This window comes from Schistocerca nitens, chromosome 10, assembly GCF_023898315.1.
Source record: "Schistocerca nitens isolate TAMUIC-IGC-003100 chromosome 10, iqSchNite1.1, whole genome shotgun sequence".
Taxonomy (NCBI): Eukaryota; Metazoa; Arthropoda; class Insecta; order Orthoptera; family Acrididae; genus Schistocerca; species Schistocerca nitens.
This window is the reverse complement of record NC_064623.1, coordinates 211,682,665-211,696,204: the sequence shown is the minus strand read 5'-3', so window position 1 is coordinate 211,696,204 and position 13,540 is coordinate 211,682,665. Positions and strand designations below refer to the sequence as shown.

The 13,540-nt window shown below is 45.0% G+C and overlaps 1 protein-coding gene across 1 annotated transcript in view; it reads left to right on the top strand.

The window, feature by feature from the left end:
- Positions 1-13,540, top strand: part of LOC126210444 (uncharacterized) — a 76,298-nt gene that overhangs the window by 43,511 nt on the left and 19,247 nt on the right. Inside the window, exon 5 of the mRNA XM_049939677.1 lies at positions 7,014-7,140. Coding sequence (XP_049795634.1) covers positions 7,014-7,140 — 127 coding nt within the window. The remainder of the gene's footprint in view (positions 1-7,013; positions 7,141-13,540) is intronic.

Sequence of the window (13,540 nt, the reverse complement as noted above, 5' to 3'; positions counted from 1 at the left end):
CACCCTACAGCCCCGATCTCGCACCGTCGGATTTCCATATGTTTGGCCCAATGAAGGACGCAATCCGTGGGAGGCACTACGCGGATGATGAAGAAGTTATTGATGCAGTACGACGTTGGCTCCGACATCGACCAGTGGAATGGTACCGTGCAGGCACACAGGCCCTCATTTCAAGGTGGCGTAAGGCTGTAGCATTGAATGGAGATTACGTTGAAAAATAGTGTTGTGTAGCTAAAAGATTGGGGAATAACCTGGTGTATTTCAATGCTGAATAAAACAACCCCTGTTTCAGAAAAAAAAATGTGTTGCATTACTTATTGAAGTGCCCTCGTACTTGGCGGGAGACGCTAATTTCTAACCATCTTTACGTTCTGGCTGTGAGCTCAGAACTGAAAAGAGCGACATGATGCAATCGATGGGCATTCTAGACACAGTGCCCAACGCATCTGTGCAAAGTTTCATCAGATTTTCCCTGTATTTTCCATTTCGCGACCGATCGTTCCTTACTTTCCGAATAACCCTCGTACATCCACGTGACCGAGCGGTCTAAGGCGCTGCAGTCATGGAATGGGCGGCTGGTCCCGGCGGAGGTTCGAGTCCTCCCTCGGGCATGGGTGTGTGTGTTTGTCCTTTGGATAACTTAGGTTAAGTAGTGTGTAAGCTTAGGGACTGGTGACCTTAGCAGTTAAGTCCCACAAGGTTTCACACACATTTGAACATCCACGTGATTACTCTGCTACTCACAATAAACTGCCTGGCAGAGGATTCAGTGTATTCAAATGGTTCAAATGGCTCTGAGCACTATGGGACTTAACATCTGAGGTCATCAGTCCCCTAGAACTTAGAACTACTTAAACCTAAGGACATCACACACATCCATACCCGAGGCAGGATTCGAACCTGCGACCGTAGCAGTCGCGCGGTTCCGGACTGAAGTGCCTAGAACCACATGGTCACCGCCGCCGGCGATTCAGTGTACCACCTTCAAACTGTCTGTCTACCGTTCCACTCTCGAACGGCGCGCAGGAAAAACGAGTACTTAAATTTTCCTGTACGAGCCCTGATTTCTCTTATTTTATCGTGACGATCCTTTCTCCCTATGTAGGTGCCAACAGAACGGGTTCGCAATCGGAGGAGGAAACTTGTGGTTGAAATTTCATGAGTAGATCCCGTCGCAACGAAATACGCCTTTGTTTTAATGATTGCCTCTCCAATTCACGTATCATGTCTGTGACACTATCTCCCCTATTTCGCGATAATACAAAAGGAGCTGCTCTTCTTTGTACTTTTTCGATGTCATCCGTCAGTCCCACCTGATGCGGATCCCACGCCGCACAGCAATACTCCAGAATAGGGGGACAACTGTGGTGTAAGCAGTCTTCAGTAGACCTGTTGCACCTTCTAAGTGTTCTGTCAACGAATAGCACTCTTTGGTTTGCTCTACCCTCAACATTACCTATGTGATCGTTGCAATTTATGTTATTTGTAATTGTAATCCCTAAGTACTTAGTTGAATATACAGCCTTCAGATTTGTGTGACTTAAAGCGTAATCGAAATTTAGCGGATTTCTTTTAGTACTCATGTGAATAACTTCACACTTTTCTTTATTCAGAGCCAACTGCCACTTTTCGCACCATACAGGTATCTAAATCATTTTGCAATTTCTTTTGGTCATCTCATGACTTTACAGGACAGTAATTGAGAACGTCATCTGCAAACAATCTGTGACGGTTACTCAGATTGTCTCCTATATCATTAGTATGGATCAGGAACAATAGAGGGCCTATAACACTTCCTTGAGGAACGCCGGGTATTAGGAGTACTTCTGTTTCACTCGATGACTTTCCATCTGCTACTACGAACTGTGACCTTTCTGGGAGCAAATCACGAATACAGTCGCAGTTTGGTTAGAACACGCTTGTGTGGAACGGTGTCGAAAGCCTTCTGGAAATCTAAAAATACGGAATCAATCTGACATCCCCTGTCAATAGCACTCATTACTTTATGGGTATAAAGAGCTAGTTGTGTTTCACAAGAACGATATTTTCTGAACTCGTGCTGACTATGTGTCAATAAATCGTTTTCTTCGAGGTAATTCATAATGTTCGAATACAGTATACATTCCAAAACGCTACTGCAAATCGACGTTGGTGATATGGGCCCGTAATTCAGCAGATTACTCCTATTTCCCTTTTTGGATGTTGGTTCGACTCAAGCAATTTTCCAGTCTTTAGGTACGGATCTTTCTGTGGGCGAGCGGTTGTATATAATTGATAAATATGGAGCTATACTCGGAAAGGTACCTGACTGGTATATAATCTGAATCGGAGGCCTTGCTTTTATTAAGTGATTTAAGCAGCTTTGCTACTGACTGGAAATCAGGAATATTTACTTCGTCTTCTTTGGTGAAGGCGTTTCGGAAGACCGTGTTTAGTGACTCTGCTATAGTGACACTGTCATCAGTGACTTCACTGTTGTTATCACGCAATGAAGGTATTGTTTGGGTCTTGCTACTGGTGTGTTTTATGTATGACCAGAATCTCTTTGGATTTTTTGCCGGATTCCGATACAGAGTTTTGTTGTGCAAATTATCAAAAGCATCTCGCATTGATTTGTGCGTTATATTTCGAACTTCTGCAAAACTTTGCCAGTCTTGGGAATTTTGCGTCCTTTTAAATTTTGCATGCTTTTTTCGTTGCTTCTGCAGTAGCGATCTGACCCGTTTTGTGTACCATGGGGGGGGGGGGGGAGGGTCAGTACCATCACTTATTAATTTATGTGGTGTACATCTCTCAGTTGCTGTTGATACTGCCTCTTTGAAATCATTCCACATCTTTTCTACGCTTGCATGATCAGAACGGAAGGAGTGAAGACTGTCTCTTAAAAAGGATTGATTGGCGACTCCGTGGAGTGTTCTGTGCACCACGATCAAATAGTGGATGGAATTGGAAGGAGAATCAGCATTGGTTGTATCTTTTTTTTTTTGTTTTATTATCCGCAAAATCGATTTGTGACCATCCTCAGTGCTGTAATATACAATTAAAATTGGTAGGCACTGGTATCAACAAGCTTAGAGCGATCACATAAACTCTCTAAGCTTATTGATACGAGTGCCTACCAATTTTAATTGTATATTACAGCACTGAGGATGGTCACTAAGTGACCGAAAATCGATTTTGCGGATAATAAAAAAAATACAAAAAAAATACGACGAATGCTGATCCTCCTTCCAATTCTATCTTAAAAAGGAGCAAGAGCATTGTGTTGCTGTGGCGCCGACTGCTCCTGCACGGGCGGTACGATGCGCCAGTGCCCTACGCTGAAGGCGGCTGTCTTTCCCGTCGGCAGTGCCTCCTGGTCGTTCGGAGTCCGGTCCTCTTGCGACCGCACAGTGGCTCGTGTACAGTGGATACGTTTCCGCCAAATCTTTCTGCAGTGTCGCAGAAGGAACACCCAGTTTCTTGCAGTCTTACAACACGGCCTCGTTCAAACTCAGTGACCTGTTGATAATGGCATCTTTGTTGTCTCAAAGCTTTCAACAACCCACCATGCCCAGTCTGAAGGGTAAATAACGCTCACGATCATTACAGTGTATATTTAAAGCAAACATGATTTGCATCCTCATAGCACTAGTGTTACGCGATTGGAATAGACATCATCGTTAAGATACAGAAACACGAAAACCAACTTTCATTTCTCTCACACAATTCATTCTTGATGCTGGGATTTTTTTTCCATCAGTGTTTGTCAAAACACAACCAAATGTGTTGTATTTTTCTTAAGTAAAAATGAGGAAAGGATCCACAAATTCTCCATTTTAGGCCTTATTGATAAGGACAAATGAGAATTTTTAAATTACTTGGATTTTAATGACAGTGGAAACATTTCCATACATTTTCTTACATCTTATGAAATATACGGGATAATTCAGCTGTCACTATCTGTGGGTTTATGCTAGCCACAACGCCTTCAAAAATTATAGCCCTATAGAAAAAAAAATTTCACGAAATTTGGGTGCATAGATCCTGAGAAATCAGTACCCAGAACAACCACCTCTGACCGTAATAACGGCCTTGATACGCCTGGCCATTGAGTCAAACAGAGCTTGGATGGCGTGTACAGGTACAGTTGCCCATGCAGCTTCAACACGATACCACAGTTCAAGAGTAGTGACTGGGGTATTGTGACGAGCCAGTTGCTCGGCCACCATTGACCAGACGTTTTCAGTTGGGGGGAGATCTGGAGAATGTGCTGGCCAGGGCAGCAGTCGAACATGTTCTGTATCCAGAAAGGTCCGTACAGGACCTGCAACATGCGGTCGTGCATTATCCTGCTGAAATGTAGGGTTTCGCAGGGATCGAATGAAGGGTAGAGCCACGGGTCGTAACACATCTGAAATGAAACGTCCACCGTTCAAAGTGCCGTCAATGCGAACAAGAGGTGACCGAGATGTGTAACCAATGGCACCCCATACCATCACGCCGGATGATACGCCAGTATGGCGATGACGAATACACGCCTCCAATGTGCGTTCACCGCGATGTCACCAAACACGGATTCGAACATCCTGATGCTGTAAACAGAACCTGGATTCATCCGAAAGAATAACGTTTTGCCATTCGTGCACCCAGGTTCGTCGTTGAGGACACCATCGCAGGCGCTCCTGTCTGTGAGGCAGCGTCAAGGGTAACCGCAGCCATGTTCTCCAAGCCGATAGTGCATGCTGCTGAAAACGTCGTCGAGCTGTTCGTGCCGATGGTTGTTGTTTTGCAAACGTCCCCATCTGTTGACTCAGGGATCGAGACGTGGCCATGCAGATAAGATGCCTGTCATCTCGACTGCTTCGACGAGCAAGTCACCGAAGTGGCGTCAAATCGAAAGACTTGCACCAGGCGAGCGGTCTACCCGACGGGAGGCCCTCGTCACACGCCATTATTATTGTTATCTCGACTGCTAGTGATACGACGCCGTTGGGAACCAGCACGGCGTTCCGTGTTACCCTCTTGAACCCACCGATTCATATTCTGCTAACAGTCATTGGATCTCGACCAACGCGAGCAGCAATTACGCGATACGATAAACCACAATTGCGATAGGCTACAATCCGACGTGTATCAAAGTCGGAAACGTGATGGTGCGCATTTATCCTCCTTACACGAGGCATCACAACAACGTTTCACCAGGCAACGCCGGTCAACTGCTGTTTGTGTATGAGAAATCGGCTGGAAACTTTCCTCATGTCAGCACGTTGTAGGTGTCGCCACTGGCGCCAACCTTGTGTGAATGCTCTGAAAAGCTAATCATTAGCATATCACAGCATCTTCTTTCTCTCGGTTAAATTTCGCGTCTGTAGCACGTCATTTTCGTGGTGTAGCAATTTTAATGGCCAGTTGTGTAGTTAAATTTGTACTTCAATGCTCGTAGCTTTTAAATTGTTCAAGAAAAACGTACAAAAGGGACCTGTAAACGCCATTTCTTGAAGAACTCGAGAACTGTGCCCTCAGCAAAAACGTATCCCAGTACAAAATTGAACCACATTAAATTTCTTAAAAATATTTCATGTTCGTTTTCTTCTGTAGGACTAATAGTTTGTGCATAACGAACGAGGGAATAGGAAAATCTCACGCCAGCTTTTTGAAGGTGCTATGGGTTGCATAAACCCCATATTTGGGCGGAGCTGAATTACCCTGCATGTTTCTTTGTTGTTGATTTATTTGTATTGTTGGTATTGATCACTAATTCTTGCATTATTTTACTGCAAAAATATAGAACGACTCTTGCATTATCTTTTAATGTCTAATTTTCTGATCTGGTTCAATCAGCATCTCCTGATCTGTTTCTGTTGCACTACATTAGCCTTGTTTTGATTTTATTGTTCATCTAACAACCTCTTTTGAAGGCACTGTCCATTCCGTTCAACTACTCTTCCAAGCCTTTTGCCATATCTGACGGGGTTACAATGTCATTTGCAAGCCCTAAACGTTTTACTTCCTACCCGTAAAACTGAACTTCCACTTCCAAATTCAGCTGTTTTCATTTACTGCTAGCTCAACGTACATTTTGAACAGCATGGCAGCGAGGCTACATACCTTATCTTACTTCTCAACTACTGCTTCCTTTTCATTTCTTTCACTTCACAATTTGAAAGTCAAAGCTGTGGAAAGGTATCGCGAAATTTGCAAAAGCTATAACAATAAGTTTGCCTTTCTTCAGTCTACCTTCTAAGTTAAGTCGTGGAGTCAGTATAGTCTTGGGTGTCGCTACATTTCTCGGGGACTGAAATTGCTCTTACCCGAGGTCGGCTTCTACCAGTTCTTTAATTTTCTGTAAATAATTGGTGTTACTATTTTGCCACCGTGGCCTAGTAAACTAATGGTTCGGTAATATTCACTCCTCCCTGCAACCCTCTTCCTTCGAATTGAAATTACAGCCTTCTTCTGTACGACTGGGGGTATTTCGTCATTCTGATATATCTTGCATTTAAAATGGAATATTTTTGTCATGGTTAACTCACCTAAGGATCTCAGTAATTCTGAGGAAACGTCGTCTACTCCAGCGGTCTTGCTTCGTCTCTCGAAGTATCGTATCTCTCATGTCATCTTCAATTCTTCCTCTTCTCTTTTCATAATATTGTCTTCCTTTTCGCCTTTCAGCCTTCTCTTCTTGCTTCAGTACAGGCTCGCCGTCCGAGCTCTTAATATTCGTACAAAAAATGGTTCAAATGGCTCTGAGCACTATGGGACTTAACATCTGTGGTCATCAGTCCCCTAGAACTTAGAACTACTTAAACCTAACCAACCTAAGGACATCACATACATCCATGCCCGAGGCAGGATTCGAACCTGCGACCGTAGCGGTCACGTGGTTCCAGACTGAAGCGCCTAGAACCGCACGGCCACACCGGCCGGCAATATTCGTACATACAATTCTCTTTTCTCCAAGTGTCTCTATGATTTTCCTGCACGCTACGTTGTCACAGTTGCAACATTCTTTAAATTGTGTCGCTTTGCAGCTCAACTCTGACGGTCAGTACGATGCGGAGCTTTTCAAGGACCACATCAACCACTGCCCTGAACTGGACAATCAACCGCAGAAGAAGGCGGCTGCCATTGAAGTCGCCGACAGCTGCACTGGGAAAGGTGAGCACCACGTTTCATTCGCTCGTCCTTGATTCTTCATCAAAATATGTCGCACACCGTTCCTACCAGTGAACTGTTTCACAAATCTCTGCCGTGTGCGCAAGCTATTTTACAATAATATTCTTGGTGAACCTAAACTGTGTGCTCGCAATGCTAAATACACTCCTGGAAATGGAAAAAAGAACACATTGACACCGGTGTGTCAGACCCACCATACTTGCTCCAGACACTGCGAGAGGGCTGTACAAGCAATGATCACACGCACGGCACAGCGGACACACCAGGAACCGCGGTGTTGGCCGTCGAATGGCGCTAGCTGCGCAGCATTTGTGCACCGCCGCCGTCAGTGTCAGCCAGTTTGCCGTGGCATACGGAGATCCATCGCAGTCTTTAACACTGGTAGCATGCCGCGACAGCGTGGACGTGAACCGTATGTGCAGTTGACGGACTTTGAGCGAGGGCGTATAGTGGGCATGCGGGAGGCCGGGTGGACGTACCGCCGAATTGCTCAACACGTGGGGCGTGAGGTCTCCACAGTACATCGATGTTGTCGCCAGTGGTCGGCGGAAGGTGCACGTGCCCGTCGACCTGGGACCGGACCGCAGCGACGCACGGATGCACGCCAAGACCGTAGGATCCTACGCAGTGCCGTAGGGGACCGCACCGCCACTTCCCAGCAAATTAGGGACACTGTTGCTCCTGGGGTATCGGCGAGGACCATTCGCAACCGTCTCCATGAAGCTGGGCTACGGTCCCGCACACCGTTAGGCCGTCTTCCGCTCACGCCCCAACATCGTGCAGCCCGCCTCCAGTGGTGTCGCGACAGGCGTGAATGGAGGGACGAATGGAGACGTGTCGTCTTCAGCGATGAGAGTCGCTTCTGCCTTGGTGCCAATGATGGTCGTATGCGTGTTTGGCGCCGTGCAGGTGAGCGCCACAATCAGGACTGCATACGACCGAGGCACACAGGGCCAACACCCGGCATCGTGGTGTGGGGAGCGATCTCCTACACTGGCCGTACACCACTGGGACACTGAATAGTGCACGGTACATCCAAACCGTCATCGAACCCATCGTTCTACCATTCCTAGACCGGCAAGGGAACTTGCTGTTCCAACAGGACAATGGACGTCCGCATGTATCCCGTGCCACCCAACGTGCTCTAGAAGGTGTAAGTCAACTACCCTGGCCAGCACGATCTCCGGATCTGTCCCCCATTGAGCATGTTTGGCACTGGATGAAGCGTCGTCTCACGCGGTCTGCACGTCCAGCACGAACGCTGGTCCAACTGAGGCGCCAGGTGGAAATGGCATGGCAAGCCGTTCCACAGGACTACATCCAGCATCTCTACGATCGTCTCCATGGGAGAATAGCAGCCTGCATTGCTGCAAAAGGTGGATATACACTGTACTAGTGCCGACATTGTGCATGCTCTGTTGCCTGTGTCTATGTGCCTGTGGTTCTGTCAGTGTGATCATGTGATGTTTCTGACCCCAGGAATGTGTCAATAAAGTTTCCCCTTCCTGGGGCAATGAATTCACGGTGATCTTATTTCAGTTTCCAGGAGTGTAATCTGAATATCACAAGTTTTCTATCGTGGCCGCAAGCAGTGGCACACGTGATACGTCGCGTGAAGTCCCCGTGCACACTGTTAGGGCTGAAAATCAAGACCGCAGATCGCGTAGGGTTGGCACGCCGTGCTCATTCTCCCACCTTCTCTTCCATTCACTCCAGTGTGAGCGCTGATTTACGCGTACAAAATTAGGTTTTAACATCCGGCCGATATCGAGGCACAGGCAGTTCCTTTTCAAAAGTAACTGTATTTCCAGTTCATGACGTGACAGACACACGAGATGCACTTGAACTCGAGGACTTTATTAAACAAATACCTGAAGCAGCCGGAGTTGCCCTGATGTCCATTTATTCGAATTCTGTTACCACTAGCAAAAAGGGCATTCCTGGTCCATAGAAGTTGTAACCTCCCCACAGAATAAACAATACGAGGTGTGGCTAGAAAAAAACCGGACTAGTACTGGTGAAACAATAAAACGAATGCAATAAGGCTGAAAGTCGCGTGGCCTGTCACGTGACTCTCGCTCCGCCTACTGCTCGAGTTTCATCTGCCTCCTGCACTCAGTCTGCCCGTGGCGTCTGTTTTAAGTAGTTGACGTTTTGTCTGTGCGTCGGAAAATGTTGAGTGTACAGAAAGAACAGCGTGTTAACATCAAATTTTGTTTCAAACTAGGAAAATCTGCAAGTGAAACGTTTGTAATGTTACAACAAGTGTACGGCGATGATTGTTTATCGCGAACACAAGTGTTTGAGTGGTTTAAACGATTTAAAGATGGCCGCGAAGACACCAGTGATGACACTCGCACTGGCAGACCATTGTCAGCAAAAACTGATGCAAACATTGAAAAAATCGGTAAACTTGTTCGACAAGATCGCCGTTTAACAATCAGAGCAGTGTGTGAGTTAACAGGAGTTGACAGGGAAAGTGTTAGGCAGATTCTTCATGAAAGTTTCAACATGAACAAAGTGTGTTCAAAAATGGTTCCAAAGTGTGTCACAATTGAACAGAAGGAACGCCGAAGAATGATTTGTTGTGACATCCTGGAAAACATTGAAAGTGATCCCACCTTCTTACAAAATGTTATTACTTGCGATGAATCGTGGTTTTTTACTTACGATCCCGAAACTAAACGCCAATCGATGCATTGGAAAACTCCTGGTTCTCCACGACAAAAAAAAAGCACGAATGTCAAAATCGAAATTCAAGGCAATGATTATTGTTTTTTTTGACATCAAAGGGATTGTGCACATTGATTGGGTACCAGAGGGACAAACAGTGAATCAGCATTACTACATTAGCGTCCTGGCTACCCTACGTGAGCGAGTACGGAGAAAACGGAACGATTTGTGGAGAAAGAAGTCGTGGATCCTTCACCAAGACAATGCCCCAGCTCACAGTGCGTTGTCAGTGAAGACGTTTTTGGCAAAACACAACATTCCCATCTTAGATCATCTAACCTACTCACCTGATTTGGCCCCCTGTGACTTTTTTCTTTTCCCTACAGTCAAGTCAGCTTTGAAAGGAACTAGATTTGAGACTGTTGAAGCAGTAAAAGAAAAAGCGACGGAAGTAATGTATGGACTTACCGAAAATGATCTGCAGCATTGCTATGAACAGTGGAAAATTCGTATGGAGCGGTGTAGAGACCGAGGAGGAGAGTACATTGAAGGAGATAACATGAAATTGTAAATAATTGTAAATAAATGTTTTTTTCCAGCATCAGTCCGGTTTTTTTCTAGCCGCACCTCGTATTTATAATAACTTCCCAACACCAAAAAATATAATTATAGCATTGACATTTAGTGCAACCTCGCCACAAAAGAAATTCCGTAACCTCGCAACAGTAAAAACAATATAATTATTTATTTCATTCACGTTCAACTTAACCTTCCAACAGTTTATTATTCCGTAACATAGGAATAATAAAAATGTGGCTCACTTATAACCGTTCAATAATTGACTGTGAATTTAAACTGGTAAATTTTGGACGTCAGCAGTGCTACGTCATGGCCCTTAAAGATCATTCTGAACAAATTCAAAATCCTTACCTCAATAAGGTCGCCGGATAAAGCATATATATATATATATATATATATATATATATATATATATATATATATATATATATATATCTGCTCCTATGAGAAATTGTTCTGTCACAGCCGAGTGCAACGCTGGCCGATAGATTTGTCGTGCATAAAAGGAAACAACTGATTTTTCTTTAAAATAATCGGGATGACCATGCCTTGGAGAAATTAGTAAATTCTTTAAATTGAGATGAATGATTATCAAAAGTTAATTTTTTTATAAGAAAGATTATTATTAAGAGATTTTTTTAAAAAAGCATTTACATGGCACTTGATATAACAATACTACATATGCACGAGGCTGCTTTTACCTTATACTACATCGCTCAGGCTCTGCCATCGCTCCCCACGACCGGCCCAGCCAACTCGATACGCCAGACTGCTAGCTACTACTACAACAACTGCTACACAGTTCCTACTGCCGACAACACTACTCTCTAGTAATTAAAACTTCCGGGCTAAGAGGCCGTGGTCCAATAGTAGAAATACTTCTCCCTGACGTTTCGTTGCCAGCTGCGGGCAACATCATCTGAGGTGAGTCTACGACTGGCTGCTAGGCCGTGGAGGTCCTGTTTATATAGAGCGCGTAGAGGGCGCCACCACTCGTCACGTGTTGTCAACAGTAAAACTATCTCTGGCTGGCGTCATTACTCTCGATCGAACGTAATCGATTGTCTTATCTTTGGTACAGAGTCGATCGCCATATCTTATCTAGCTTCAAGCCTTCTTCTTTCCTGTTAAAATTATTGTCGTGTTTAAAAATCTCTACAGCCTCTCTATACATACGTGCATAATAATGCGGTGTCTTAGCTAGCACGCTCGTCTCACTAAATTTTATTTCATGGTCACCCGTCACAAAGTCTACAGAAAAGATACGCATACCGATCGTTATCTTCATAAGCATTCAAACCATCATCCCAGGCAGAAGAGAGGTATTATCAAGACATTGGTGGACAGGGCTAATAAAATCTGTGAGCCAGCTTATTTGCAAGAGGAACTAAACCACCTGCGAACCGCTTTCCAGAAAAATGGGTACGCTGGCAAGGAGATAGATAGAGCACTCCATCCCAGAAGAAAAATGTCCGAAAACGAGCAACAACAACAACCATCGGTGGGGAAAGTTTTTCTTCCATTCATCCACAATGTTACGGACCGTATCGGGAAAGTGCTGGCCAAGTCCAGAGTTGAAACAATCTTCAGACCCACCAAGAAGATTAGTGAATGCTTAAGATCGGCGAAAGATGCACGACACCCTCTAGCTACTCCTGGTGTCTATAAGATTCCGTGTAGTTGTGGGAAGGTTTACATTGGAACCACAAAAAGAAGTATCAATACTCGCCTAACTGAACATAAAAGGAACTGTCGACTGGGACACACGGACAAATCGGCTGTAGCGGAACATGTTTTTGAAACGGTTGACCATGAAATAAAATTTAGTGAGACGAGCGTGCTAGCTAAGACATCGCATTATTATGCACGTATGTATAGAGAGGCTGTAGAGATTTTTAAACACGACTATAATTTTAACAGGAAAGAAGAAGGCTTGAAGCTAGATAAGATATGGCGATCGACTCTGTACCAAAGATGTGACAATCGATTACCTTCGATCGAGAGTAATGACGCCAGCCAGAGATAGTTTTACTGTTGACAACACGTGACGAGTGGTGGCGCCCTCTACGCGCTCTATATAAACAGGACCTCCACGGCCTAGCAGCCAGTCGTAGACTCACCTCAGATGATGTTGCCCGCAGCTGGCAACGAAACGTCAGGGAGAAGTATTTCTACTATTGGACCACGGCCTCTTAGCCCGGAAGTTTTAATTACTGAAGACGCCTGCCGTGAAAGCCTACACGCTATGATTACACTGCTCTCTGGTCCGAGATTCTCTTACAGCCTACATATCGCAGGCAGCGCGTGAGCAATACATCGAAATTACATCTGCTCGAGTGTGCTAGCAACAGATTCCTTAATCGTGGACCTCTTACAAAGTCTACTAGTATCAAACAAAGACCTTACTTTGAGGAAGAAATTTCCGAGAATACACGTTTAGAGCACAGCATTTTATGGTAGTGAAACGTGAACTATGGAAAAACGAGAAGAGAATTGAAGCACTTGAAATTGTTGCTGCAGACTTATAATGAAAATTAGGTGGACTGATAAGGTAAGCAATGAGAAGGTTGTACACAGAATCGGTGAGGAAAGGAGTATCCGGAAAATACTGACAAGAAGGATGGACAGGAGAGTAGGGCATCAGTTAAGACCTCAGGAAGTTACTTCCATTGTACTAGAGGGAGCTGTAGATGGTAGAACCTGTAGAGGAAAATAGAGGTAGGAATACATCCAGCAAATAATTGAGGACTTAGGTTGCAAGTGCTATTCTGAAATGAAGGGGTTGACCAGGAGAGGAATTCATGGCGAGCCGTATCAAGGCATTCAAAAGACTGCTGAGTCACAACAAAAGGCTTCTACCTCGTCCTTTCCCCTCTCTCTGCCAACATCCTTTTCCCTCATCCGTGTACTTCTCTCCCTCTCATTGCCCACCTGTTTCGCCCCACGCCATTTCTATCCTTCTCAACCTGCCTGTTTGTGTCCGACTGAAACTCAACCCCTACTCTCTCTCTCTCTTTCCATCTGGTTCTCCCCCTCCCCCTGTCCATTTGCTCCTTCCGCCTCTGTCCATCCCCTTCTGTCCATCCCCTCCTCTCCCATCCAGGTCTATATCCTCTTCCCCCACTTATCT